Source organism: Cupressus sempervirens, chromosome 4 (genome assembly GCF_028749045.1).
Source record: "Cupressus sempervirens isolate cs-2001-9-10 chromosome 4, ASM2874904v1, whole genome shotgun sequence".
In the NCBI taxonomy this organism is placed as follows: Eukaryota; Viridiplantae; Streptophyta; class Pinopsida; order Cupressales; family Cupressaceae; genus Cupressus; species Cupressus sempervirens.
The window spans coordinates 704390094-704413881 of record NC_143121.1 but is presented as its reverse complement, the minus strand read 5'-3'; the positions used below and the strand labels follow the sequence as shown (position 1 = coordinate 704413881).

General features: G+C 33.6%; 1 protein-coding gene across 1 annotated transcript; it reads left to right on the top strand.

The window, feature by feature from the left end:
- The first annotated feature begins 1047 nt into the window (after positions 1–1047).
- Positions 1048–22075, top strand: LOC149563205 (uncharacterized). The gene is made up of 3 exons (XM_089823987.1): positions 1048–2303; positions 21478–21559; positions 21712–22075. The coding sequence occupies exons 1-3, from the start codon at positions 1498–1500 to the stop codon at positions 21802–21804; spliced, it is 981 nt and encodes a 326-aa protein (XP_089680113.1). The 5' UTR covers positions 1048–1497; the 3' UTR covers positions 21805–22075.
- Positions 22076–23788: the final 1713 nt, after the last annotated feature.

Here is a 23788-nt window from a genome sequence, read left to right as displayed (position 1 = left end):
GTGCAACTATATATAGGTAAAAACCATCATATGATATGCACACAAATGTTTTGAACATAATTGGAGGCACTCAAACAATGTCAAGGAAAGCTTTCTAGTGTCAAATTTGAAAAGTGAAGTTTATTCAAAAGTAAGAAATCCAAGATAGATGTTTAAATAAAATAAATTATGGTAGGATAATGAAGGGATGAATTTCTAGTTGGTTAATTCATGAGCACATTTGTTTTAAAATGTTAACAATAAAAAATGAGAGGAGCTGAAATTGATTTTCATGGACATAACTACAAATTTCAATCAAGAGTTAACATTTGTCCCTCTCCTAGAGTTCTAGGGAGGAACCAATAAAAATAAAATAAACCAAAGCAATAGAAACCTCAAAATTTAAAAAGAAAAAAAATATAAAGAAAAAATTATACGGATAATAAATAATTAGCTTATTGTCTTAAGTACATAACAGAATTATTAAAAAGAAAGGATACATATAGAGAGAAGAACTATAAAAATAAAAGATTATCTCTTATAAGTTAACTAACCAATGAATAAATAAAGATAGAATCTTAGAGACACACATGCACACACATAATTTGTGTTTGTATATTTGTCCTCTTTGAAAGTATCGATTGTACTAAAAATATGCTATAATATTCATACTACTTGTATGGTGGTGAGTTAATAAGATGTAAGCATTGTGATTTTGAAAGAGCTTGACCTCATCATGAATTTAAAAAAATTAAATTTTAATATTTTTTCTTATAATTTAATAAAATAAAAAGAAATTCTTATCCCTTACATAAACTATTAAACAAAAAATTTATCTTTAAATTCTTTAATATGTTTACTTTTAATTTTTTTATATAATATACCTTTATATATAATTCTATCTTTTAAAAAATTAAATTATTTTTTATTATAGTAAATAAATTATTGATTTTCCCAACTAGAAATATTACTGAGAAAACATACATAATTATTAAATCTTTAATAAATCTATTAAATATAAATATAAAATTATAATTATAACTTCATGATGCTTTCTATAACTTCACCACAAAACAATTTCTATAAAAAAACAAAAAGCTAGGACTGTGATAGAAAACTCAGACAGTAGTGGTCGAATACTACTATGATTTTGAGTATTGAGATTTCATGAATTGTCAACCTCGGTACTCAAAATGCATTGCCATCTGTGACCCTGCACAGATGGCGCATGTCCCATTTTTTCTTTGGAAATGATAAAACTGTATTGACAGCCCATTGATTTGCCTTGCCCAAAGCCTTGCAAACCAACGTCTAAATACTCATAAATAATACCATTTGGCTTTGTAGCTATCATTTCTTCTGCTTTGAGCAGGTCTTCCAAGCCAATATGTATGATCCATTCCCATTATGAATATGCATGGGAAATTCAGGTGATTAAGTGGACTTCAAAGGGTAGCCAAAGCAAAAATTATATAGCCAAATAGGGGGACTTCCTGACATCTCCGAGGAACATCAGAAATGGCTGAAGGACAATGGAAGGAGCAAATTGTATCACTTTCCAATAGGACGAAAAACTCTGTTGCGATTCAGAATGCTCCTTTTGTAGCTAAAAGGTTCAAACATTCCCTGTTTCAATCTCAAAACCCACAAGCTATGAAAAGGGAGCTGGATTGTTTAGAGCGTTATGTGGTAGCTCAGGCTTCTTATGAAAGGAAGAGAGATGAGCAGTTTAAGGCTATTGAAGCCCACTTGGTGATAGCTAACAGAGAAACCAAACAACTTCTCGAGGAGAAACGGCAAGTAGTGATTGATTTGCACATATCTGAACAAGAAGTCCAACATTTTAAGCAGATATCTCAACAGGTCAAAGAAGAGAAAGAGAAAATGGCCGATGAGCTGCAAATCACCAAGCAGGAGCTTCAGAAATACAAGGACAAGTCTGAGCAGACAATGCAAGAAGTGGACAGGTTGAAGAGCGAGCTGAACTACTTAGTCCAAGAGAAGTATAAGATCGTGAGGGAGAAAGATCAAATTGCAGGCAAGCTACAAAGGATGGAGCAGATGGTGGAATGTTATAAACTAAAGGCTGCCCAGTGGAACGAAATGCAGACAAAGATTGACAGATGGAAAGGTGCATTAAAGTTTGCTGTTCAGGAGAGGGAACGTTTATCAAAGGAGAAGGACAAGATAGCAGATGAACTTAAAAAGACTCACAAATTGCATACGGGAGTGGATCCAAAATTTTCTGACATAGATGACTCTTTCCATTGCCTTATTTGCATGGAGCCATGGACAGAATCTCAGTCCGGGGAGCATAATATCTGGTATGCTGGGATCACCAAACTGTTCTGTGTCATCCGTTTTCTTGGGATTTCCTTAAACAAATTGTTAATGGCTTACTGAGATGTTCTTCTATAGATGGCATATAAAAGGAATTCACAGTTTATCTTTCATATAAAAAATATCTGTTGAATTTAGTTGAAATTATGGAAGTTCCAATGTTAAATTCTATGTTTACAGTAAATGTTAAAAGAAAAGGTCATGTTATTTTCTCACATACAAATCTGTAGCAGCTTACTTAAGTTGGCTTCAATTGAATTTGTACCTACTCTCAGTGCACTATGTTTCGGAAGCCTTCCCAGCATTATTCACATTTACAGTCATATCTTTGAGCCAACACTTATTAAGACAAACCTCCTTACCAGGGTATTGGAATTTTGCTTTTTACAGAGAAGACAGGTTTTATCTAGTCTTGAATCAGCTTCTGATGGAATCCATTCTCCAGCATTTAGTTGGCTTATTCTCCTGTATGTGGTTGGAGACTTCTCTCGGTCAATATAACTACAGTGACTGGATCAATCAGGGGCCTTCTACAGTAGCAGTTTATAAAAGTACTTAAACATGGGTGCACGAATTGAATCTTGAGTATTATTAGCTGAAAATAGAACTTCCAATTCTATACTTCAATTGCCAACCCAAAACAATGCCACGTTATTCTCCCTATACACACGGCTAAACGAGAAAACTCTCAAGGAATCTTTTCAATAGGAGGATACCATTTATATCCCAACTTAAGGTGATTCTTCCCTCAAGGGATTCAAAGCTCAAATAGAATTCTCGAGTTAAATTCAATTCTTATGTTCTATTTGGCATCATTTGTGTTAGATTTAGGCTGGTATATAGAACTTCTTTCTCAACCCTGTTATCAGATGTTACCCCAACATCTTTCTAGTAGCAATCGCGAGTTCTCAGCTGAGGTGCTTTCTTTGGAAGCTCATTTTCTGATAATTTTTAAGGTTTTGTGTTTAGATATCTAACCTTTCCTAGAGCTTCCATGTTAGATATTAGATAATTCCAACTTCTGTCTGTATTGTCGGTTCCATCGTAAAAGACTTTTGATTCTTTCAAGTTAAAATAATTGCTTACAGATTTATGCTTCCCTATCCTTATCCAACTATTTGTCTTTTAGAGAGTATCTAGGAATTAAACGTACAGAACCATTTAACATTTTCAGGATAGCCCCAAGAAAGTTCAAAATTTTGAGATGTCTGATAATAGTTTTGTGCAACTAATATTGAGCAAAATGTTTTTCTTCTTTAAAGACATTTTCTCAATACACAACGTGAGTGACCGAGAAAATCTCTAACTTAAAGGTTTTCTTATCTCAGAATTTTATTTCGCGCCCTCAAGCTAAGTATAGACCTTGGTCATTGACAGACTATCTGATCTGCATGCCATAGACCTACAGAGTCCTCTTCTTGAGCAAGGTTCGTCATTCAAGAGATGAAAGTAGCCTTCTTTGACTGCGAAATTTCTGGTTTTGATCCCTTTCAAAACAAAATGTTCTCTACTACTTTTCAGAAAGCCATTGTATGTCTAGAGAAGACAACTTGCTTGTTGAGACATCCTTCTTTTAAGTTTATCGTCATGGAATGCTTATCAATCACAAAACTATGCAACCTTTTATAATTGAAGTATATCAGCTGGGCCCAATCAACCACTAACCATTTTTTACTACTAGAAAAACTGGATGGCTGTTGTTTTGGCAGTTCATCTCCTGATTCAATCAAGGATTAAGGGTCAAGCCAATAACAACCTTATTCTTGCAGCATGAAGCTACATTCAATGTAAATGATGTAAAACAAGTGAGTTAAGATTGTTCTTTCCCTTTTAAATAGCATATGAATGATATTAAGATGATGTTAAATACATTTGCCAAGACTAAAGATGAACTTTGATGTTATCCAAGCTTACACTCATCAGTAAAACCATAGATAAATTCAACCCCTGCCAAACAAGAAGGCAAATGCAGAACTTTCATTCCAGTAGCTTGTCAAATAGTTAGCTTATCAAGAATACATGACTATTCTAAACGCAAAGAAGATTCTTCGAGAAAATGAAAAAAAACCCAGATAAAACTATTGTCCATTTCTCTTAGAACCTTCCCAAATACTCAATCCTTCATTTGCTGTCAATCCTACCAAACATTTAAAAAAGGCATATTTATAAAACAAACACCCTTGGAGCCCCCCAACCTCCCTATTTCTATTGTAGCAACCCAGATTTACTGATTACAAGTGTCAAAAATTATGAGTCAGCACCAGTAAAGCTCTGTAGTTGCAGCTATAATGCAGCCACAGATTATTTTTCTTATAGTTCAAAAATTTCGCACTTATCTGATCAATGATAAGTGCTGAATCTGAGACTCCAGAATGTCCACTACAGTTTTTCTAGAAGATCAAAACCGTGTGCTAGTGCGTCAAGAAATTTATCTGCCTATTGTGTGCTGTTCCAGAAGTCTATAACACATAAATCATGGCAGTGCTTGTAACCACTTCCACTGCTTTAACATTGAGTTGGAATTGATTCTGGTGTGAATTAATGGATTGCAAACAGGTGAAATTAGGAAAAAGTGGCAGAACGGAATTGCTCATTACACAATATGCTGAATTTTTTTAATATGGATTGCTAGTTTGCCTGGGTGCTCCTGCATTAGACAACTAGGGTAATTGAAAAGTGCTCATAGACTTTAGGACACGGAATTTTTAATGTCCCAACTTTTGCATCAGGATAGTATTGGACAAAACAGAAAACAGCATTTTTTGTGATGCAAGTTCAACATTTACATGTTACATAGCATGCTCATGCAAGAGAAATGTTACAATGTCCCATGATGACAAAGAAACTTACAATCATATCACATAGTCAATGTGCACATAAAAGAAAATAGAAGAAGAAGACTTCATTGATCGTGTGATGATATCACAATGATGACTCCACAAGTTAAGGTTTGTCTCACTCTAACAACATCCCATTGTCATGAACAGATAGGATATGCCAAAGATTGTGTAATGATGCAGCCCATAGCCTCCAATGCCAAGAACATATGTGCACAAGGTTGTAGATGTGGCAAACAAGACATAGGAAAACACATGCCAAGGGTCACGTAAAAGAAGATCAAAATCTCTTGAAATACCCAAAGGATCACCCAATTAAGATTCTAGGCACCACAGTTTAAAGATTTTGTGGGTGTTCTGCAAGATTCACCAAACTCTCGAATCTTTGAGCTGGCCAAATGAAGTTGAATAGACTCCTATATCGAGTCCGTTCAAGTCTCAGTTAGCACTTGGCTGAGTTCCACGCCAAGACTCCCAAGTCCTACTACAAAACTCTTGAATCTTAGGCTCAGATGTTGAGTCTTAAGCTTGGACTATTTTGGCGCCTAAACATAATCGACAAAGTGATTGAAATTTCAAATTTTGAGAGTTGGAGGATCATATGACGTGTAATTTGAATTGTGATAAATAGATAGTCAAATGAGTCTTTTATGTCCGCTAAATGAATTGATTCTTTATTTTTTGTGTAATTATGAAGTTTTTCTTTTTGTTGAGTTTTGTCAAGCTTTTTCCGAGTATATGTCAAGTCCCAAATGTGAGTCAAAATTGTGGGTTGTAGGTAAGTCCACAATAGGGAAGCCTCTGTGAATTTTTTTCCTTCAGTGTTCTTTTAACTACATGATAAAAGCTCATTATCCGAAGGCACTGGACTATGGTGTGCTTAATGTCTTCAACATACTTTAGGCCTTGAACTCATCTTTAGAATTCCAATGCTCTTGTACTATAGTTCTTTAGTTGTTTTGTAGTCCTATTATTTTGTCTTGGACAAAGATTCTAAGGAATAACGTGCTAGGCCAAAAAAAATTCTTAAGGCTTTTTGTTGAAGAAATAGCTTCGTTTAGATAAATCGGATGACAATATAATCTATCTTGATCTGCACATTACATGCATGTAAACATACCAATATACTCAGCCTATATTAATACATACACATGTATATTAGAATACAGATCATTATATTGTCATCCACAAAATCTGCAATTCTTATCGAAGTATATCATTGATCTGTTCATACAGATCTTTTCCTAGACATTTCATGTTCATATATTGATCAAGCCATGATCACGATTGGCCTTATATGCATATATATAATCAGATCGAAGTATGATTATTTCCTTTGGAGATCGGCAACTTTGTGAAGAGGTTTGATTAAGTTCAAACTAATATTAACAAAGGTTTGATTAAGTTCAAACTAATATTAACAAACACCGATTGGTAATTGGATCATTAGAATAAAAAATCGCTGTTTAGGAAGAGACATGTCTTGAGTGGATGTATCTCCAGTCTCCACTTTGTGGAGACACGTCCACCCAAGTCATAGTCTATCCAAATCCATATATATGCTTATACTCGGCCACGCAAGAGAGTATCAAAATTCATTAATGCTCTGCCTAGTTTAGAATTCTAAAATCATACTTTAATATTCAGTATTTGAATCTGCTTCACATACATTTGGAATAGTTCAAGTCTAACACATTCAGATTGGAATCTGCAAACAAATGCTATCAGAGATTAGTAACCATTGAATTCTGAAACTAAAAGGCATATTTTGTTCAAATCTAAGATAAATCAAATCATCTTTAACAGTTTTTTGACATCGAACCCTTGATAGAGTATGAATCCAAAGGAAGTTGGACAATTTGACCCATCTCCAAAGATGTGGAGTAGCATTTAAAAGAGCTAGAGGGATTGGGAAATCCAAGGCACATCCAACTCAATCTAGACTAGTCATCTTGATGTCAGGCCCAAACCCCCCCAACCCTAAAGTTTCCTAACTCACAAACACCATTTAGAAATAGGGGTAGGAGAAAAACATTCATAAGACTTCATAGAAATCAATTACACCAATTATACAAAACATGCATTTCATTTACACTAGTTTAATACACAAGAATATAAAACTATGTTTTAAATCATGTTTCTTCTACATAGCTACACACAAGGAAAATTATACAAGATGCCCTACTTGTTTGACACCAACATCAAGATGGGAAAAAATAAATGATAGAAATCTTTCTCTTGTGTGGGTAGAAGATTTGAACTTGAATGAATTCAATGTAATATTTTAATCTTACAAATGAGGACTTAAATCTCTCATATTATATATTTTCTTCACAAAAGCCAACATAAGATGTATTCACAACATGAATTTTGGCTCCAAAAGAAAGGTCGATCTCCTTTCAATGTTATCTTAGCATGATTACAAGGTAGATGTCACTTCCCAAACATGAAAATATCTCTCATATAAAAAAGATACAATAAAGAAATTGTAACATTAATGAGCTTCTCCCAAGGTGCTTTAAAAGTCATAATTTGCAAAACTAAGAACTCTTCTAGCTTACAAGAGATCTTCAAGAAGAGACAGATGGAGATGTTACCTACCACTCAACCATATTACTATTTTTGAACACGAGATATTTATACCACACTAGACAACCCCAAGAAAGGGTAGAAGATCATGGATAGACTACTATCAAGGCCAAAACTCACAAACATACAATGAGTCTCAAGCAAGACACCAACATTTGCACAAGTCCAACATGGTTCTTTCAGCACATGATTGCATACAACCAACACAATCAAACAAGGATAAGATGAGGGTACCTAAGGCATGGACTTCCCTTGGCTTTCCATAATGAATCTAGGAATAAAAATAAACCTCAAAGGTCTCATAATGAATGTCCACCTTGTGGATACTCCTTGTGCGAGACAATTTTCAATCCTTACATTTGTGTCAGATACTTTTACAGTGCCTACACCATTCATCATTTTTCATTAAAATAGCATGTTTAATTAGCTTTAGATTCCATATTCATTAATTAGTTCATAATACTCAATTTTATGCATGTCACTTATTTTGGGCTTACACCAACTCTTTCCAAGGGCTTAGGTGATCAGCCACTACAAGCCTCTTATGGGTATTACCATTTCCTAAACAACGTTGGAGTCGATCTTCAAAAAGTCCAAGGATGGATAAGATGAAGTTTTCCTAGGAAAACATACTTCACAATGCAATAGATTGAATTGTTATGAGAGAAGTCACAATTCCAAAAAATACTAACATTTCAGCAATTCCTAATTTTCAAAAGAAATTATTTAATGTTTTCAAGAAATATCCAGTTACATACATTAGGAGATCTTCAAGGCTTCAAGCTACCTTCCCATAATTTTCTTAAAAATTAAAAAACTCACAAATTTAAAATTCAAAAAATATCCTTATGATTTGAATATACCCAACTTCATACTTTTCCAATCATATTCATTTTTCAATAAGTTTTACTAGGGTTTGGGTAGGGTATTCATTTTTCTCCAACTAATTTCCTACAACTATGAAGTTCTCTTTGAAAATAAAATTCAACATCTACATACTGAGATATACGCCTCATCCCATAAGATGAAAGCATGGCCAAATCAATTCGATTAAACAAAAAAATACTTAACAGATTTGCATACTGACCAAAAGTAGTAGTGAAGAATCCTTCCAATGCAATTTAAAGGAAAACAAGAGAGAAATGGCAAGCAAACCACAACACAATCCAAGTTTTTCCATCAACCAAAACTAGGTACCATTTCAAGGATATATTCTTTATTTTCTTTTTGTATCCAATTTCTCTCCAAAACATAAGATGGTAATGAAATAACATGCTTTTCCATGTCACCCAAAAACTTAGAAGGTAAAATATCCCATAACCTTTTGGCTATTCCCATTTTCACATTGCAACCTTTCAATATGAGAATATTGGACATTTTTAATTATTCAAGATAAATCTATTTCCCCAACTGCCAAATTGAAATAGTTGTTTTTCACACTAATGCAATATTTTGTCAAATATAATTAACTAGTCAACTACTATTCTCTTCAAATAATTTACATGCATTAAAATATTTTGACAAGAGTTCAATTCCTTTTTACATACTAATAAAATGCACAAGTGATAATAATAGAGAAACCAAAATGATGCATGTGCAGGTGTAACATCCCGATTTTCCAGGTCTAATTTAACATTCAACATACTCAAGGAATACAGTTACTATTTCATTTCATAGGAAGACGGTTATATCATTCATGTTCATGTGAATAAGATTTATCGTTAAAATCCGTTAAACAAAATTTCTTAACTAAATACTTGAAGTAGCATCCAATTAAGTTACTACAGAAATTAAAAACCACATAGCTCGGAAAACTGAGTTTGAATCAAACTAGGAATACTTCTGCAACCACTCGGGTTAGTCCGCAAATACACTATAACAATTTCATATGATGTCTTTCATCTACAACCGCTATCTTATAATCAAATGATAATTTTAAATAAATACCACTATATTTTAAATTAGGGCATCACATACCACTGTATCAATTAGGACATCGTTTACCTTGGTTCATTAGGGCTTCTGATACTACTATCTCACTTAGGGATTCCGCTACCACAGACTCATCTAGGGCTTTCGATGCCACTGATTCAAATAGGGCTTCCCATACCACGAATTCATTTAGGGTTCCAATCATCTCTCAAATCATTTAGGGCTTTAGATTCCTTTTCCTTTGATTACTTAACTGTGACAGTATCTTAGGATTAGAAAATATACTTATATTCGTTATTCATATATGTAAAAGTAAAATGATGATAACAATGAAATACTTCAATTTAATCTTACCTCTTCATAAATAAAAATGATATTACTTGTTTTCGTTAAACAATTGAATCCATGGCTTATCTCTGTCTGATGCATATCCAACATCTTGAGAGAGATGAAACATTGTCAGCGGCTTAACCACCCAACCTCGGACCACAACATATCCCCACATGATCTTTAACGAGAAAGGCCCTCCCTACTCGGAATTGACAGGGAACATCTTACCATTCTTTGGGCATCAAGATATATATAACACGCCATACGACTTGGCAGCAGGAGATCACAGTAACAGAAATGTGCATGAGCTATTACTTAATTCATATTAATTATAAATATTGAAATGTCTTATCTGATATTGGTTCATATTAATGATGATTCCTTTCTCACACCTCATCACCCATCTTTTCAACTACATAGCTGGGTGAGTCCCAGGTATTTAGAATTCTTAGAGCAGACGGCTCCTTCATTTATTCAAGAAGACCACATACAACCATCATTTCGTAATCTATGATTATGTTCATAAGAGATCTCAAAATGTCAACATTCTTGTATTTCTTTAAAATAGGTTCATCTACACCTCCTCACCATAATTAGGCCATCAGGCCGGTGACTCCTTGGTGCCTAAACAATTAACCCTTATTGTTATGTCTTGCAACTTATTCACCTTATTCTGGCTCTCAACCTAGTGAATTTCCTTGGTACTGTGTTTTTGATATTTAATTCAGATTTAAACAATATTCCATACTGTATATTATCTTTTATCAAGAAAGAAAGTCATTCAAAAAAGATCTACAAAATAATACATATTCGAATATTATGGTAAAAGAAACAATTCCATAACTGGATCATTGCTATGGTAGTCAATTTAAACTTGATTATATATATTAAATCTGGAATGACTACAGTCAGCTTTATATATTACATCCATTGAAAAATAAATTAAAAGTGCTGAATAGGAAAATGTATGGCTTCATACTTTCAATAACAATGAAAATCATATGCCAAACCTGCAAAGGGTTAAACCTATGACCGACTCAACATCATGTTAAAGTTCAGGAAGAAAAACATTGTATTCAAAATCCTTACGTGACTTAATGCAATATGAAATGGGCAGATACTTAGGGTGAAAATGTCTTCCTTGCTCTGATTTCCATGTCTAAGAACCTAGGTAAATGGTTTGGGCTGGAACTGTCAACAAGAAGGATTCAAAATCGAGTTCTGCCGATACAACTCACAGTTCAAGGATTTCGAACTTGGGGATTATCAGTTTGACCAAAATTAAGAAGAAAGCAATAAACAAAAAGTGAAATTGCTGAGATACGACAAGGTTTGCATATAAAAATGTTGAGCCGACCATACGGCTACCCAACAGTTACAAAGATCACTCAAATTTTTAATCAATTCGGCTAAGGCAAGAAAGAAAGAAAAGAGGATACAAGGTTTTAAAAAGTTATTTTTAATTATTAAAAACTAATAAGCAACATCACTTATTAAATAAATAATAAGAGCCTGACTCTATGGCTTCCATCAGTTACAAGAAAATCCCTACGAAAATCAAGATGACCATTCGGATTCCAAATATTAAATTGACTAAAAAGAAAAGAATAAGAAGTTGTAAAGAATTGGAAAATTAAAATTCAAAGATTATAATAATACAATTATTATAATCCGAACATTATTATAAAATACAACTATTGAATTAATGGTGCCAAATCAAGGTTATATTTAAATAAACATTTATAAACAATTATTAAAAGTACTACGACAAAAGGTAATTTAAAATCCTTTAAGATACGATTTATAAATAATTTAATTATTTTAATTAATTAATTTATTAAATAAATCAATTATTTTAATTAAACTATTTATTAAAATAACTCATGCAATTCCACAGATGTATTCTGTTCCAAGTCGCTAGGTCCTCTATTTTTCTACCCAGTGATGGTGACGCCCTGCCTAATTTTTTTCTGACAATGCTTCCACCCCTTCGGCATGCTCCCTACAAGAAATTTTTCCATAATTAAATTATAAATTATATAATCATAAATAATCATAACAGTTAACCTTTCATCCTAATTCCATGAATTCGCGATTAACAATCAACTAACATGTCATCTACACTTGAAATCATAATGACCAACTAACTTACCATTTCGCCAAATTATATCAAATTAAACTGCCAACTGACTTCATGTGAACCTCAACGGCTATATTTCAAGCTAGGTCAAAAATTGGGATGTAATAGCAGGTCTGAAACTTAAGGGATCCAGAAGTATGACTGACTCGAATGTTGGTTTCATGGGTTTCAATGTAACGTATCCCATTTCTCTATATTTGAGTAGAATGATTTGATAGAACCAAACAAATATCCCACAACAGGTCATAGGGTCACTAACTCAACCTCAGGGATTGGATAAGATGGGATTGCTAAATGAGATCCACATTCTTCTGTTCCATGTACCATTCAATTTAATTATTTAATAAAATATTACTGCAAAAACTGAATCTACTCAACTAGGATATCAGTCAATGAAAATAGTGAAGCTAAAGCATTTACAAAGATTAAAATATAGAAAATAATACACATAAAATTTTATATGAATCAAAAAATACATAATGACAATTCAAAACAGTGAGTTGGTGTCCTCGAGTGATAACAAACCAAAGCATAAATATCATGATAGTATTGTATAACTCTAGTACACCAAAACAAAAATAAGAGAATGACACAATAACTTGTGCTTCTGGCAGAATGTGATTGAGATCTTCCAAAGATTTTTCATATGGATCAGTCTCAGATTAACTTCCTAGTTGAATCCTCCACTCTTTCACATTTCCGCTTTACTGAGTACTTTGTATGTTCATTGCAGCATGTCCAATTTGTAATGTCCCTTTTGGGAATATTCTCATATTTTCTCCTAAAACCACAAGTTCAACCTCAGTCTGCGATGACACTCAGGGATGTGTTAAGCACCAATCCCGATCCACAATCTTCAACATCACTTTGGCACACATCCAGAAGAAGCTTTGAGCCTTGATATCCGATGACTCTTTGGCATACATCAAGAAGTAGTACCAATCCCCAAACTCAGCATCTAGGTATCGGTTGAACAATAACTTTGATTCCCAAACTCTGATCTCACCTTGGATGAATAGTCCATTTGGTATTTAAAAAAGGGACTTGACAAGAACTCATAAAAAAGCTAAATAAAATGGTATAGGGCAATATGGTAAAATATAATTAAATTTGAAAAAAAAAATTCTCCAAGTTCATTGTGGTAGCTGGAAAAAGTGTCTAGATTTGTCACAACATAGGAAGAATAAAAGTGCCTGAATTTGATAAAACGGTAGGCTTATATTCAACCCTACTTACATCCATCATAGAATTCAACTTGGATCGGAATCGAGGATGAATCATACTTGAGCTAGCAAGTCTAGAGGGGTGTACATGTACCATAGCTTACAACCTAATTACCCTATGGAATTGAGGAGACTCTTCCACTGCAATGATTCATAGTTGATCATTTTTTATTTTGACAATTCATTATGATGAACTAAGTTTCTTATTCTCTATCTCAGTTCAAATAGAAAGCACACAATCATGTGTGCCTTACATTCCTCATCTACAAATTACCAAACAACAATAATTGATAAAGGCCAAATTCCAAATGCTAGTTTTCAATGCATCTGTATATAAGGTCATGTCACTATCTTTTGCATGAAGCTGCTCATTAAATAATATAGTGACATGAATAAATTTTTGGTTTTTTCCTCTGTTCTTCATTAGTTTTGCAAAACATTTTATATTTATAAATTTCTTTATAAAATGAGAAAGATATTGCAGTTTTAGAGATTGTGTTTTCCATAAGAAGCACCGTTTCTTCATTTTTGTCTCTTCTTGGAACAAGGGAGCTTTATAGTTTTCATATTCTTGTAGATAGTTTAGTATATCTTCATCCACGAGAGTGTTTCTTTTATTGATATTTGAGTATGACTTAATTTACTGGAAGATTGATGTACATGTGAATGGTTATGTCTCGATTCATTGGTATTGTTGGATAATTAGAATATTCATTGATGCAATGATTTTGGTGTGTGTTGGATGAGTGGGGAGATTCACTGAAGGCACTTCATCATATTTCGAGATGAATTTTGAGTTCTGTCCATGCAGTGCCATGTCTTTTGTTCAGATTAATGTAATAAGGGGGAAATGTTGGAACATTACATCTCAATATTGTGTAGTGTAGGTTAGATTATAATATTTAGTAAATAAATAAAATGATGGGTTTGGAAGTTATTTTCTGGTATCATAGTTAGGTAGCATTTTACAAAAAAGAAAGTCTTCATAAGCCAATGCAATGTAATGTAAATGTGCATGAGAATCCTGAAAAATTCGATATTATGTTGCATTTTGTTTCTACTATCAGCAATAACAGTACAATATCATTTCAGTTTTGTAAGCCAGAATCCTATTCAAGATTAGTGACTCTTAGCATTTCAGACAATCCAAGTTTTTAGAATGTAACCACATCACTACTCTAGTTGGAAGTTCTCCAATAATATTATTAGAAGGATATAGGGGAAAGATGAAGAAATTCAAAAAATAATTCTTTATATTCAAGGGAACAAAAAAGCCAAAAAAGAAACCTTATAAATTCTTTTATTTTGGTGCTGAAGGACATTGTAAAAAGAAATGCAAAAGATGGAAAGCATTGTTTGAAAAGGTTAAAAAGGAAGTAGAAGCTGATATAGCTTCATGCAGATAGAGAGAACAATTGTTTGCAGTTGCTACATCAGCAAGCTCATAATCTATAGAATGTTGGTATTTGGATTCAGAAGCAACATAGAAAATGACACTCAAGAAACATCGATTTACAAAGTGAAATGAGATTCCCAAAGGTAAGAATGTTATTTTTGGTGATAATAGTAGGTATGAAATATTGGAATAGGAATTACTTTATTAAAAATGTCTGATGGTGCATATAAGAAAATCCACGATTTATGGCATGTTCTATCATCCACTGGGAATCTTCTAGCAATTACAAGGATTACTGATGTGGGAATATAAACACAATTTCATAGCAGCATCTATGTTTGAAAAGATGCAAAGGGAAAGAGTAAAGTTTACTTACAGATTTCTTTTTGCAATGCTGAAGTAAGTATATTTCCTGCAGGTACAGTCAATGCCAATGAAGAATCCAAAGTGCTGCACAGTATATATAATCTGAATGCAATGATATAAATATTCCTTCAAGATCGATGTCTGTATTGCCTTTGATCTGCATACATTAATCAATTTCTATGTTGCAATATCGAGTGGCATATACTATGTATACAAGTTTGGATGAGTACATGGGTGAATGGGCATATCTCCAAATGGAGACATGACCATTCACCGATGCACCCGATCGGTCGAATGGTCACACCCAATGTGGTTAGTCATAACAAAACTAATGCCATTAAGACTTTAACTAAGTCCATTACAATCGTTTAACAATCAATATAAATATGATTGTTTACTGAATTCATTTCTGAGATAGTACTTCAATAATAATATGCATCAGCAGTTCTGAATACTGCGATCACCATAATGAAATGCAAATTATATTCATGTACATATACATATCGTTATTCAACATATCAACATGTATATATACATAAGTATAGTCTCATGTGATTAGTACAGTGTGACTTGAACCAAAGCTATTTGTATCAACACTCCCTCTTCGCTAGGGAAGACAAAGTGCATATGAATTTTTCTCATTATAAGAAGTAATATCCTCAAAATATATATAAGAAAATCAAGTCTCATGATATTCTTTTCAGTTATGGTGTGTATATAGATATCAAGTCACATAATATTCACCATACTAGATCATGGTATATCCATAGATATTAAGTCACATAATATCCACCATGAATTTGAACATATTGATCTTCAACAGATATCCAGTCACATGATATCCATTGACATGCTCCTTTAACTAACATGATCTTTCCTCGAATATCAAGTCACATGATATTCATCATGATAGTAATCTAATAATAATAAAGTTGTCACCTTATATTATCATAACCAATATTCCATTATAAAAGATTATGTCCTTAAATAATGAACATAGGGTAGGCCCATGAGTTATAGGGTCACACATATGACAAAAGAGTTTACACTTTAAACATCTTTATTTAATTAATACAAATTTACAAAGTTGAGACTCAATCTCATAAACTTACATTTCAATCAATCCAAATTTCTTTCTGAAATTATCAACTTTCACTTTAGGGAGAGCCTTGATGAGAATGTCATCAGTTTGATCACTTGTATTAGTATATTCCAATTGAATAGCTCTTCTTTCCACCATGTCTCTTACGTAGTGGTAAGGAATCTCTATATGCTTGGATCTATCATGAAATACCAAATTCACAGATAACTTGGTACAACTTTGATTATCACAGTGAATCGTGGTAGGTTTCAAAGGTTCACCAAACAAGTTTGAAAGCAACTTCCGAAGCCACACTACTTCTTTAGCTCCCATAGCTGCTGCAATATATTCTGCCTCAGTCGAACTTTGAGCAATAGAAGCTTGTTTTCTGTAGATCCAAAAGATCATGACTAATCCCAAACTAAAGTAGCATCCTGATGTGCTTTTTCGGTCCTTTACACTTCCGGTCCAATCAGAATCAGTATATCCATGTAACTCCAAGCTGGTATTCTCATATTTAAGTTCATACCCAATAGTACCTTGAAGATATCTCAATATATTCTTCAAAGCAACAAGATGAATCTCACGAGGTTCACACATGAACTGATTTAATGCATTCACTGCATAGCAGATATTAGGTTGAGTATTTACAAGGTACATCAAGGACCCAATTATCTGTTTGTCTAAGGTGGGATCAACTAGTCTGAATTCAACACTTGCTTCCTTTAGCTTGTGAAGGTTGGTTTCCATAGGTGTAGACATAGGTCGACAGTCCGACATTCCAAATCTTTTCAAAATATCAATAGTATACTTCTTTTGATGTAGAAAGATATTACTAGACTTCTGACATACTTCCAAACCAAGAAAGTAATGGAGAATTCCTAAATAGCGGCAAGTTCAAGTATCATTGTTTCAAGTTCAAGTTTCAATCACCTATCTTCTCTTGCTAAAGACAAAATAACCTATTTGCACACCACAAATGAGCATTAGAAGCCAACATAAGCCATTTACATTCACTTTATAGGGTTGTGGAACTGAAAAAATTATAAAATATGTTCAAACAAATGACTTAAACGCCGTCTGTGGGGCAAAATTTGCTCGAGTTCACTGGAAATTCGATTTGGGTGATATAAATTTGCTTGGGTTCGATCTGGGTTGATATTGGTTTGAATCATGTCTCGAGAAATCAAACCCTGCCCGTATTTCTATGGTTTTGGACTTGAACCACGAATTGGTTCGAACTAATACGTGGTTCAGATGGCAAAGTGGCGAACCTGGGTAACTAAGTATTTGATTAATATTTTATTATTTATTCAAGTTATCTAATGTTGGAAATAATGAAAGGGGCCCAAGTGGAAGGGCTCATTTTATAGTTTTTGATGGTGGTCATTGACAAACAAGTTTTAGGTACCCGATACCGGCCGACGCATGCCTGAAACCTCTTTGGCTAAGAGCCAAGAACAGAGGAGCATCCACATTGCCAAATTTTCCCGGGGCACAATCCCAGCCTCATCCCTTATGATGTCTTCAGACCTTGCACTCAGCAAGACCTAATCCCTAGAGGGCTCTTGGTGAGCCATTCAACTTCACTAGTAGACCAAGAGCCCATTGACTCATTTTATAGTTTTTGAAAAGTTATTTCTAATGGATGCCTTGGAAAAGGGATATTATTCACGAGAAAACATTATTATTCCTCAAAAAATTGAAAAATGCGCTATAAAGAATTATTTATTTATAAAAAGGAGCTTTGGAGCAAATAAGGGATAAAATAAAATTTTATTGCTTCAAAAAGTTATAAAAGGAGGTTGCGGCTCATTGATGTAGTTGTTGATAAATATGATTTTGCTTTTGCAATTTGTAGAGAACTTGTGTTCTTCTAAAAAATCCCTAAAGATGAAACCCTCTTAAATTTGCTGATTTCCTTGGTGAAAGATCCTCCATGGCTAATTCATGGTAGATTCACACAGGATATACATTGGAGCTGAATGTTTCAGTTAGCAGCTTTGTAGCATATGATGTTTTCTAGTGATTTGTGTTTAAATCATAGTTCCACTAAGTTTTTTGATGGGGCCAAATTTGGCAAAAACATAGGGACAGCGTGGAAATGACAATGGAATGACGTTGGGGCTATAGTGCTGATATAGAAATTGAGGTGAATTGCAACAAAATCTGCAATATAACATCTCTGCGGGCCATGAAGGATGCACCTAAGATCATGAAAAAATGACCTGCCGTACCATTTTCAGATTGCGCAAAACACGATGGATTTTTAGAAAAGATTCAGCAATTGATCTTCATGATCTGCATCTCCATTGCTGTTAAACTGCAAAAAAACAGGCAAAAAAATAGTGTGTTTTGCAAATTTGAAAATGTTTCCAATTTTTTTTTTGTCATTTTGTCATGATTTTAGCTGGCACCTCCCATGAAAGGCAAACTAATTTTCACAAAGTAAAAGGTTGCAATCGATATGTAATGGCATGTGCCACACAGTAAGCAACCCACCTACATCCCCAACAAATGTGGCAGAAAGGGTGGCACTGTGGAGTAACATCTATCCAAGTCCCTAGGTCTTGAAAGTGTCCCCATGGAACAATGGTTAATTCATAGTTTGCAGACTCAGAAGAGACTACTTGGCAAGCCCAATATCTCAACTCGGCAAAAACTCAATGAAAAGTAAGCAAAAACTTGACAACTTAGAAATAATAAAAATTGAAAAATCTCTCAAAGATTTTTTTATTTGAAATTCAATTACAAAATGCATTAAATTAAAAGTTGACATCTTGAAACATAAAATGAATGGTTTTGTAGCAAAAATAGCATCTGTAAAACACATTTTAACCAGCTACATCAACATTTTTACCCATGGTTTTTATGTGGCTATAAAAAAGCGAGAGTTAAACTTGTGAATACTCGTCCAGCAAAAAAATAGAGTACTCGGCAACTCGGGGAGTTTGTGAACTATGGGTTAAATAATATTTCCAACTTTGCATTTTGTTTCTAGATTGAAGATTTTCTTGGTAATATCAGTTAGCAAATTATAGAGGGTATTTGGAGGAAAAAAGACACAGTGGTTACACGCCATATTACTTGCTACAGTGTTGGGTTGGTGTTCGGTGTGTGGTGACTATTTGGAGGTTTTTAAAGCATGTTTGAAGGTGGTTATCAGAGGTTATCATTTTTTGTTTAGGGCACTAACAGTCCATTATCTGACCCAATAGCACTCAAATTTATATAACATACCCGTTTCTTTATGTTTGGTAGCCTTTGCAAGAGCAATAGGTGTGTTTGGAGGCCATTGTGACAGTGCTGGTTGTGTTGGTAACCTTGGTGACAGCTTGTAGTTCTATGTGATGCTTTGATGTCACAAACAGATGCCAAGTATAGTCCCAGATATGACCGAAAATCAGACACACCTGTCCCTGTCCATACCTTGACAATTGAAGGCTTTTTGAAGACTGTGGGATTATTATCTTGCTGGTCTGAATCATTGAGAAAGTGTTCACCTGTTTGGAAGTCAGATTCGATGGTTTTGGGTTGCCTAGACCTGAGCTAGATCTTTTCTGTAGCATTCTACATTCAGTTTCAGATTTGCAGCAAGCGACTTTATCATCATATCCAAGGTACTTCTTTTGTGGAGTGTCATGTGAACCACTTTTATACTTGATTGCATCATATGGTTGCTTATCCCACACAATTCTTACACCAGCAGTTAAAAGTACGGCAAGTTTGTTATTACGGTCCTTGTGACAGCAGTTAACCTTTGATTTGCATGTGCATGTTGTTAATTTGGAAAAAGCTTTTAAAATTTTCTTAAGGGTGGTTAGTACAAGTAGATAGAGAACCAAGTTATGATGTGGTTGGGTTGGGTGGTTAACTATACTCAGATGCTCTAAAATATCTTAACCTTCTGGACCAAGGGGGTTTGTTGTCTTTTGGGGTCAATGTAATCCAAAAGCATTTACATGTTTAATGTAATAATGTGTATGTATTGGACTTCGTTTTTATCATAACTTAAAGTTCAGAGTTATTTTGATGTTCCTAGGTTAGTAAGTAAAGTAATTGTTTTCTAGGGTAATTATATGTTGGAAATTAAAATGTTAGTTGGGTGGTTAGTTTGCCGGGTAAGTAGGCTGGTTATTAGGGAAGAGGAAAGAAATGGTTTTGTAAGCTCACATATTGAAATGTAATAATCAATGCTTTGGAGTTAAACTATTGAAACAATTTCTTATTTATGGGGTACTTTTTCTTTCTTTTCCCGTGCTCAATCCTACATCAGTCTCACATCAAAGGGTTATGCTGCAAGGAGATTATATTTTCCTAGTTTTGACTGTAAACTTGGAGAAACCAAAGTAGTTGTAATTTAGCTGGTGTGCTTAGTCTATTTTGTTGTCACTGTTCAAATACTTATTTGAATATTCAATCAAGTGCAATCCATAAGACATTAATGAGACAATCTCTTCTTAGAAAGCCTAGTACATTTTTATCAAATCTGCCTTCCAATCTTAATGTAAAGAAAGGATACTTCAGACTTTTGCTTTTAAGAATACTCATACCTGTTTAAAATACTTATAGTAGATAAAGCTGCTTCTGCCAAGGTTGTGCCATTTATTACCTATACTATGAGGGGATGATTCTAGATGTGAGAGGACATGTAATGCTATATAAATAATAGATTTAATCTATCTTTTAATTAGATATTATTTTAAAAATTAATGACTTGGATTGGTCCTGAAATGTTAGATATTCTTTATTATTAAACATTGATTCTAGATGGCTGCATTTATTTTCTTTAATCAAATTGAATTTGACAGACTGGATCCATCTACATGTGACTGCTTAGTGGAAGGAGGTTTGTACTTGAGATGATGCTTACTTAAATCGTAATCCGCTATATAAAGGCTGAGATGCTGACATCTTTATATGCTAACATGTTTCCATAAAAAGATAAAATATAGACATACTTACCACTTGGATTAAATCTGCTATGAATGATTTTGAGACCTACCATTCTTCTGTACTCTTTGATTCAACAGGCTTTCAATACTAGTGAAATAAAACTGAGCGAACAACTGTGATGAAATAAACAGTATACTCTCTACGACTAGTATGTTGCCCATGTAGTTCAAAACTAATAAAGCCATGTTAAAAGGATGAAAGAGGTTGTCTGTCTCTCCTTACTGTATAGAACATTCATTTTATGTCAACTAATGTTTGGAAGTGGGTTTACGATAATAAGCTTTACTTTTATAATCATGGAACTGCAGCTCCCTTGCCTGTGGGCACTTTTTTGGCAGATCATGTATAACAAAATGGATTAAACAAAATCGTCTCAGCAATTCTTCCAAGGTAAGGCAGTTCCATTCTTCCTTCTATCTATTCAAATGGTTTTATTTGTTTCCTTGGAAAGATTTTATACCATTATTTTACATTTAAATTCAATTTGAATGGTACTTATTATTATTGAATTGCTAAACCTATTTTTCTGCAAACGTTTACAGTGTCCCACATGTCAGAAAGAAGCAACATTAAAGGACATAAGAAATCACTATGTGGAGCATATATCTGTTGGATATCAAAAAATCGATAGGTAGATCTGTGAGCAGAATAGTGCTATACAAACTGAACCATCTCTTCCAAAAGATGTGAGATATATTCTTTGAAACATATTAGAGTTATTGAAATGGTAGCATCATATATGATATTTATTGAGGCCTTAGCTTCATAAACATTATAAGTCTAAGTTCCATCTTTTAATTGGGTTGTGAATTTCAAGTTGTCATTTGCTTTGTTCGTTTTATGACAAGATTTTTTTAAGGTTGTGGGTTTGAACATTATATATTGAAGAGTAACAACTTTGTGTTATATGTCGTTTTTTAAGATTTCAAGTTGATGGTATAAACTGATTCCATATTTTCGGATGATATGTAATATGCTAGTGGCTTTCTATCTTTGTATATTTTGATTCAATTACTCTCGTCTACATAAGAAAAAAGATTGAACTTGATTATTGGAATCAAAAATCTTTAATTATAGTCCAAGCGGACCAAAAGATTTCTATTCCGAAGTTATTTCTTTAAACACCCTGATAGGGTATCCTTTGAAATAAAGCAGATTCCACCGCTGTAATGCTGGCTTGTTTAACCATATGTTTGCCAGCATCAGAAACTTGCTCATCATTTTGACGCAGTAGACTGCACACATGCGTATTTTCATATAAAATGACTGAGATTAATTCAGAAGCCAACATTTCGTCAACAGTCAACAATTTCTCATGATTTTGTTTATATTGGCATTTTTTTTTAATTTACTAAAATTAAATTACCTAACATATGATTTCACCAATAAAAACAGAATTTATTAATTTTCAGATATGAAGAAGCAGTTGAAGTGTCCGGGGATTAGAGAGAACATGCCCACCTATTAGTATTCATCCATTTAATGTAGAAGTGACGTATGAAGTTGCTGAATCTGTCAAATGTGGCGAGGAATGGTTGTGCCAACCCTAAAAACAATTTCAAACATGAAAGTAGATACAGATATATTTGTGATATGCAAATGTGGATCACCAACAATGGTGTTGTGTGCAAAATTAATAGAGGGTTTGTAACAATGGTGATGTGTGCAAAATTATAGGGGTTTTCTAAAAGAGGTAAGTGTATTAAAAGTGCAGAGTGGAAGGGAGGAGGCGTTTGAGATGATCCTGTTTGGGTTCTATGGAAGGGACTTCCTAAAAATAGTGTCTGAGTTGCTTGCTATTTATAGGAATATTTAAAAGGTGGTGTTCCCAGTCTAGTTTAATATAAAGTTTGATCACTAACCTTTAAGGAATTTAAAGGTTTGATAAATACAATACCTCTATCTTCCACACTTTGTGCATTAAAAATAAGTAAAATTATTTTTGTCTATTTTTTTTTTAAATTCTAAAAATTGAATATTTAACAAGTGGCAAAAAATATCCTTAAGCCAGGGATACAATTTCTAGCCCACTCTCTTAAATACACAATGGTACAAAGTAGGAGCTCGTATTTTGAAGGAGAAAATTCAAAATAATCCAGGGATACAATTTCTAGCCCACTTCCTTAAATACACAATGGTATAAAGTAGGAGCTCAGAAAATTCCAAATAATCCTATGACCAAATTAAATTTTGTTCATGAGACTACCTTCTTAAAAAAATAAAGCTTAAGCCCCCCCTCATGGGACCCATGCCTTATTTTGGGAAAAAAAATTCTAAGACATTAAGGTAGAGGATTAGGTTTTGCGATAAATGAAATGAAATTTTAAAAAAATAGCGACTTCAACAAGATTCTAATTGACACAAGCAACATATCCAAGAGTACTTCTAAGTGTCCACTTTTTCTTTGTTGATCATGGTCTTTTCTTAATGAATATTAATCAAGTAATCTACCATCTTTGCAATTCATACCTCAGGTTGTAAAGTACTTAAAATAATCTCAACTTTGGAGTATCAATATAATTGTCCTGATTTCCTCATAGTCTGAGTAATCCATGATGTAATGTGATTATCTTTCCATAGAACTCGAAGCCCAAATACGAAAAACCTTATTAGCTCATT

Excerpts from the sequence above, each read along its gene's own strand:
- LOC149563205 (XM_089823987.1), top strand. The coding sequence starts at position 1,498 with ATGGCTGAAGGACAATGGAAGGAGCAAATTGTATCACTTTCCAATAGG. Across the intron at positions 2,304-21,477 it reads TCCGGGGAGCATAATATCTG|CTCCCTTGCCTGTGGGCACT; the intron begins GTATGCTGGGAT and ends ATGGAACTGCAG. Across the intron at positions 21,560-21,711 it reads GTCTCAGCAATTCTTCCAAG|TGTCCCACATGTCAGAAAGA; the intron begins GTAAGGCAGTTC and ends AAACGTTTACAG.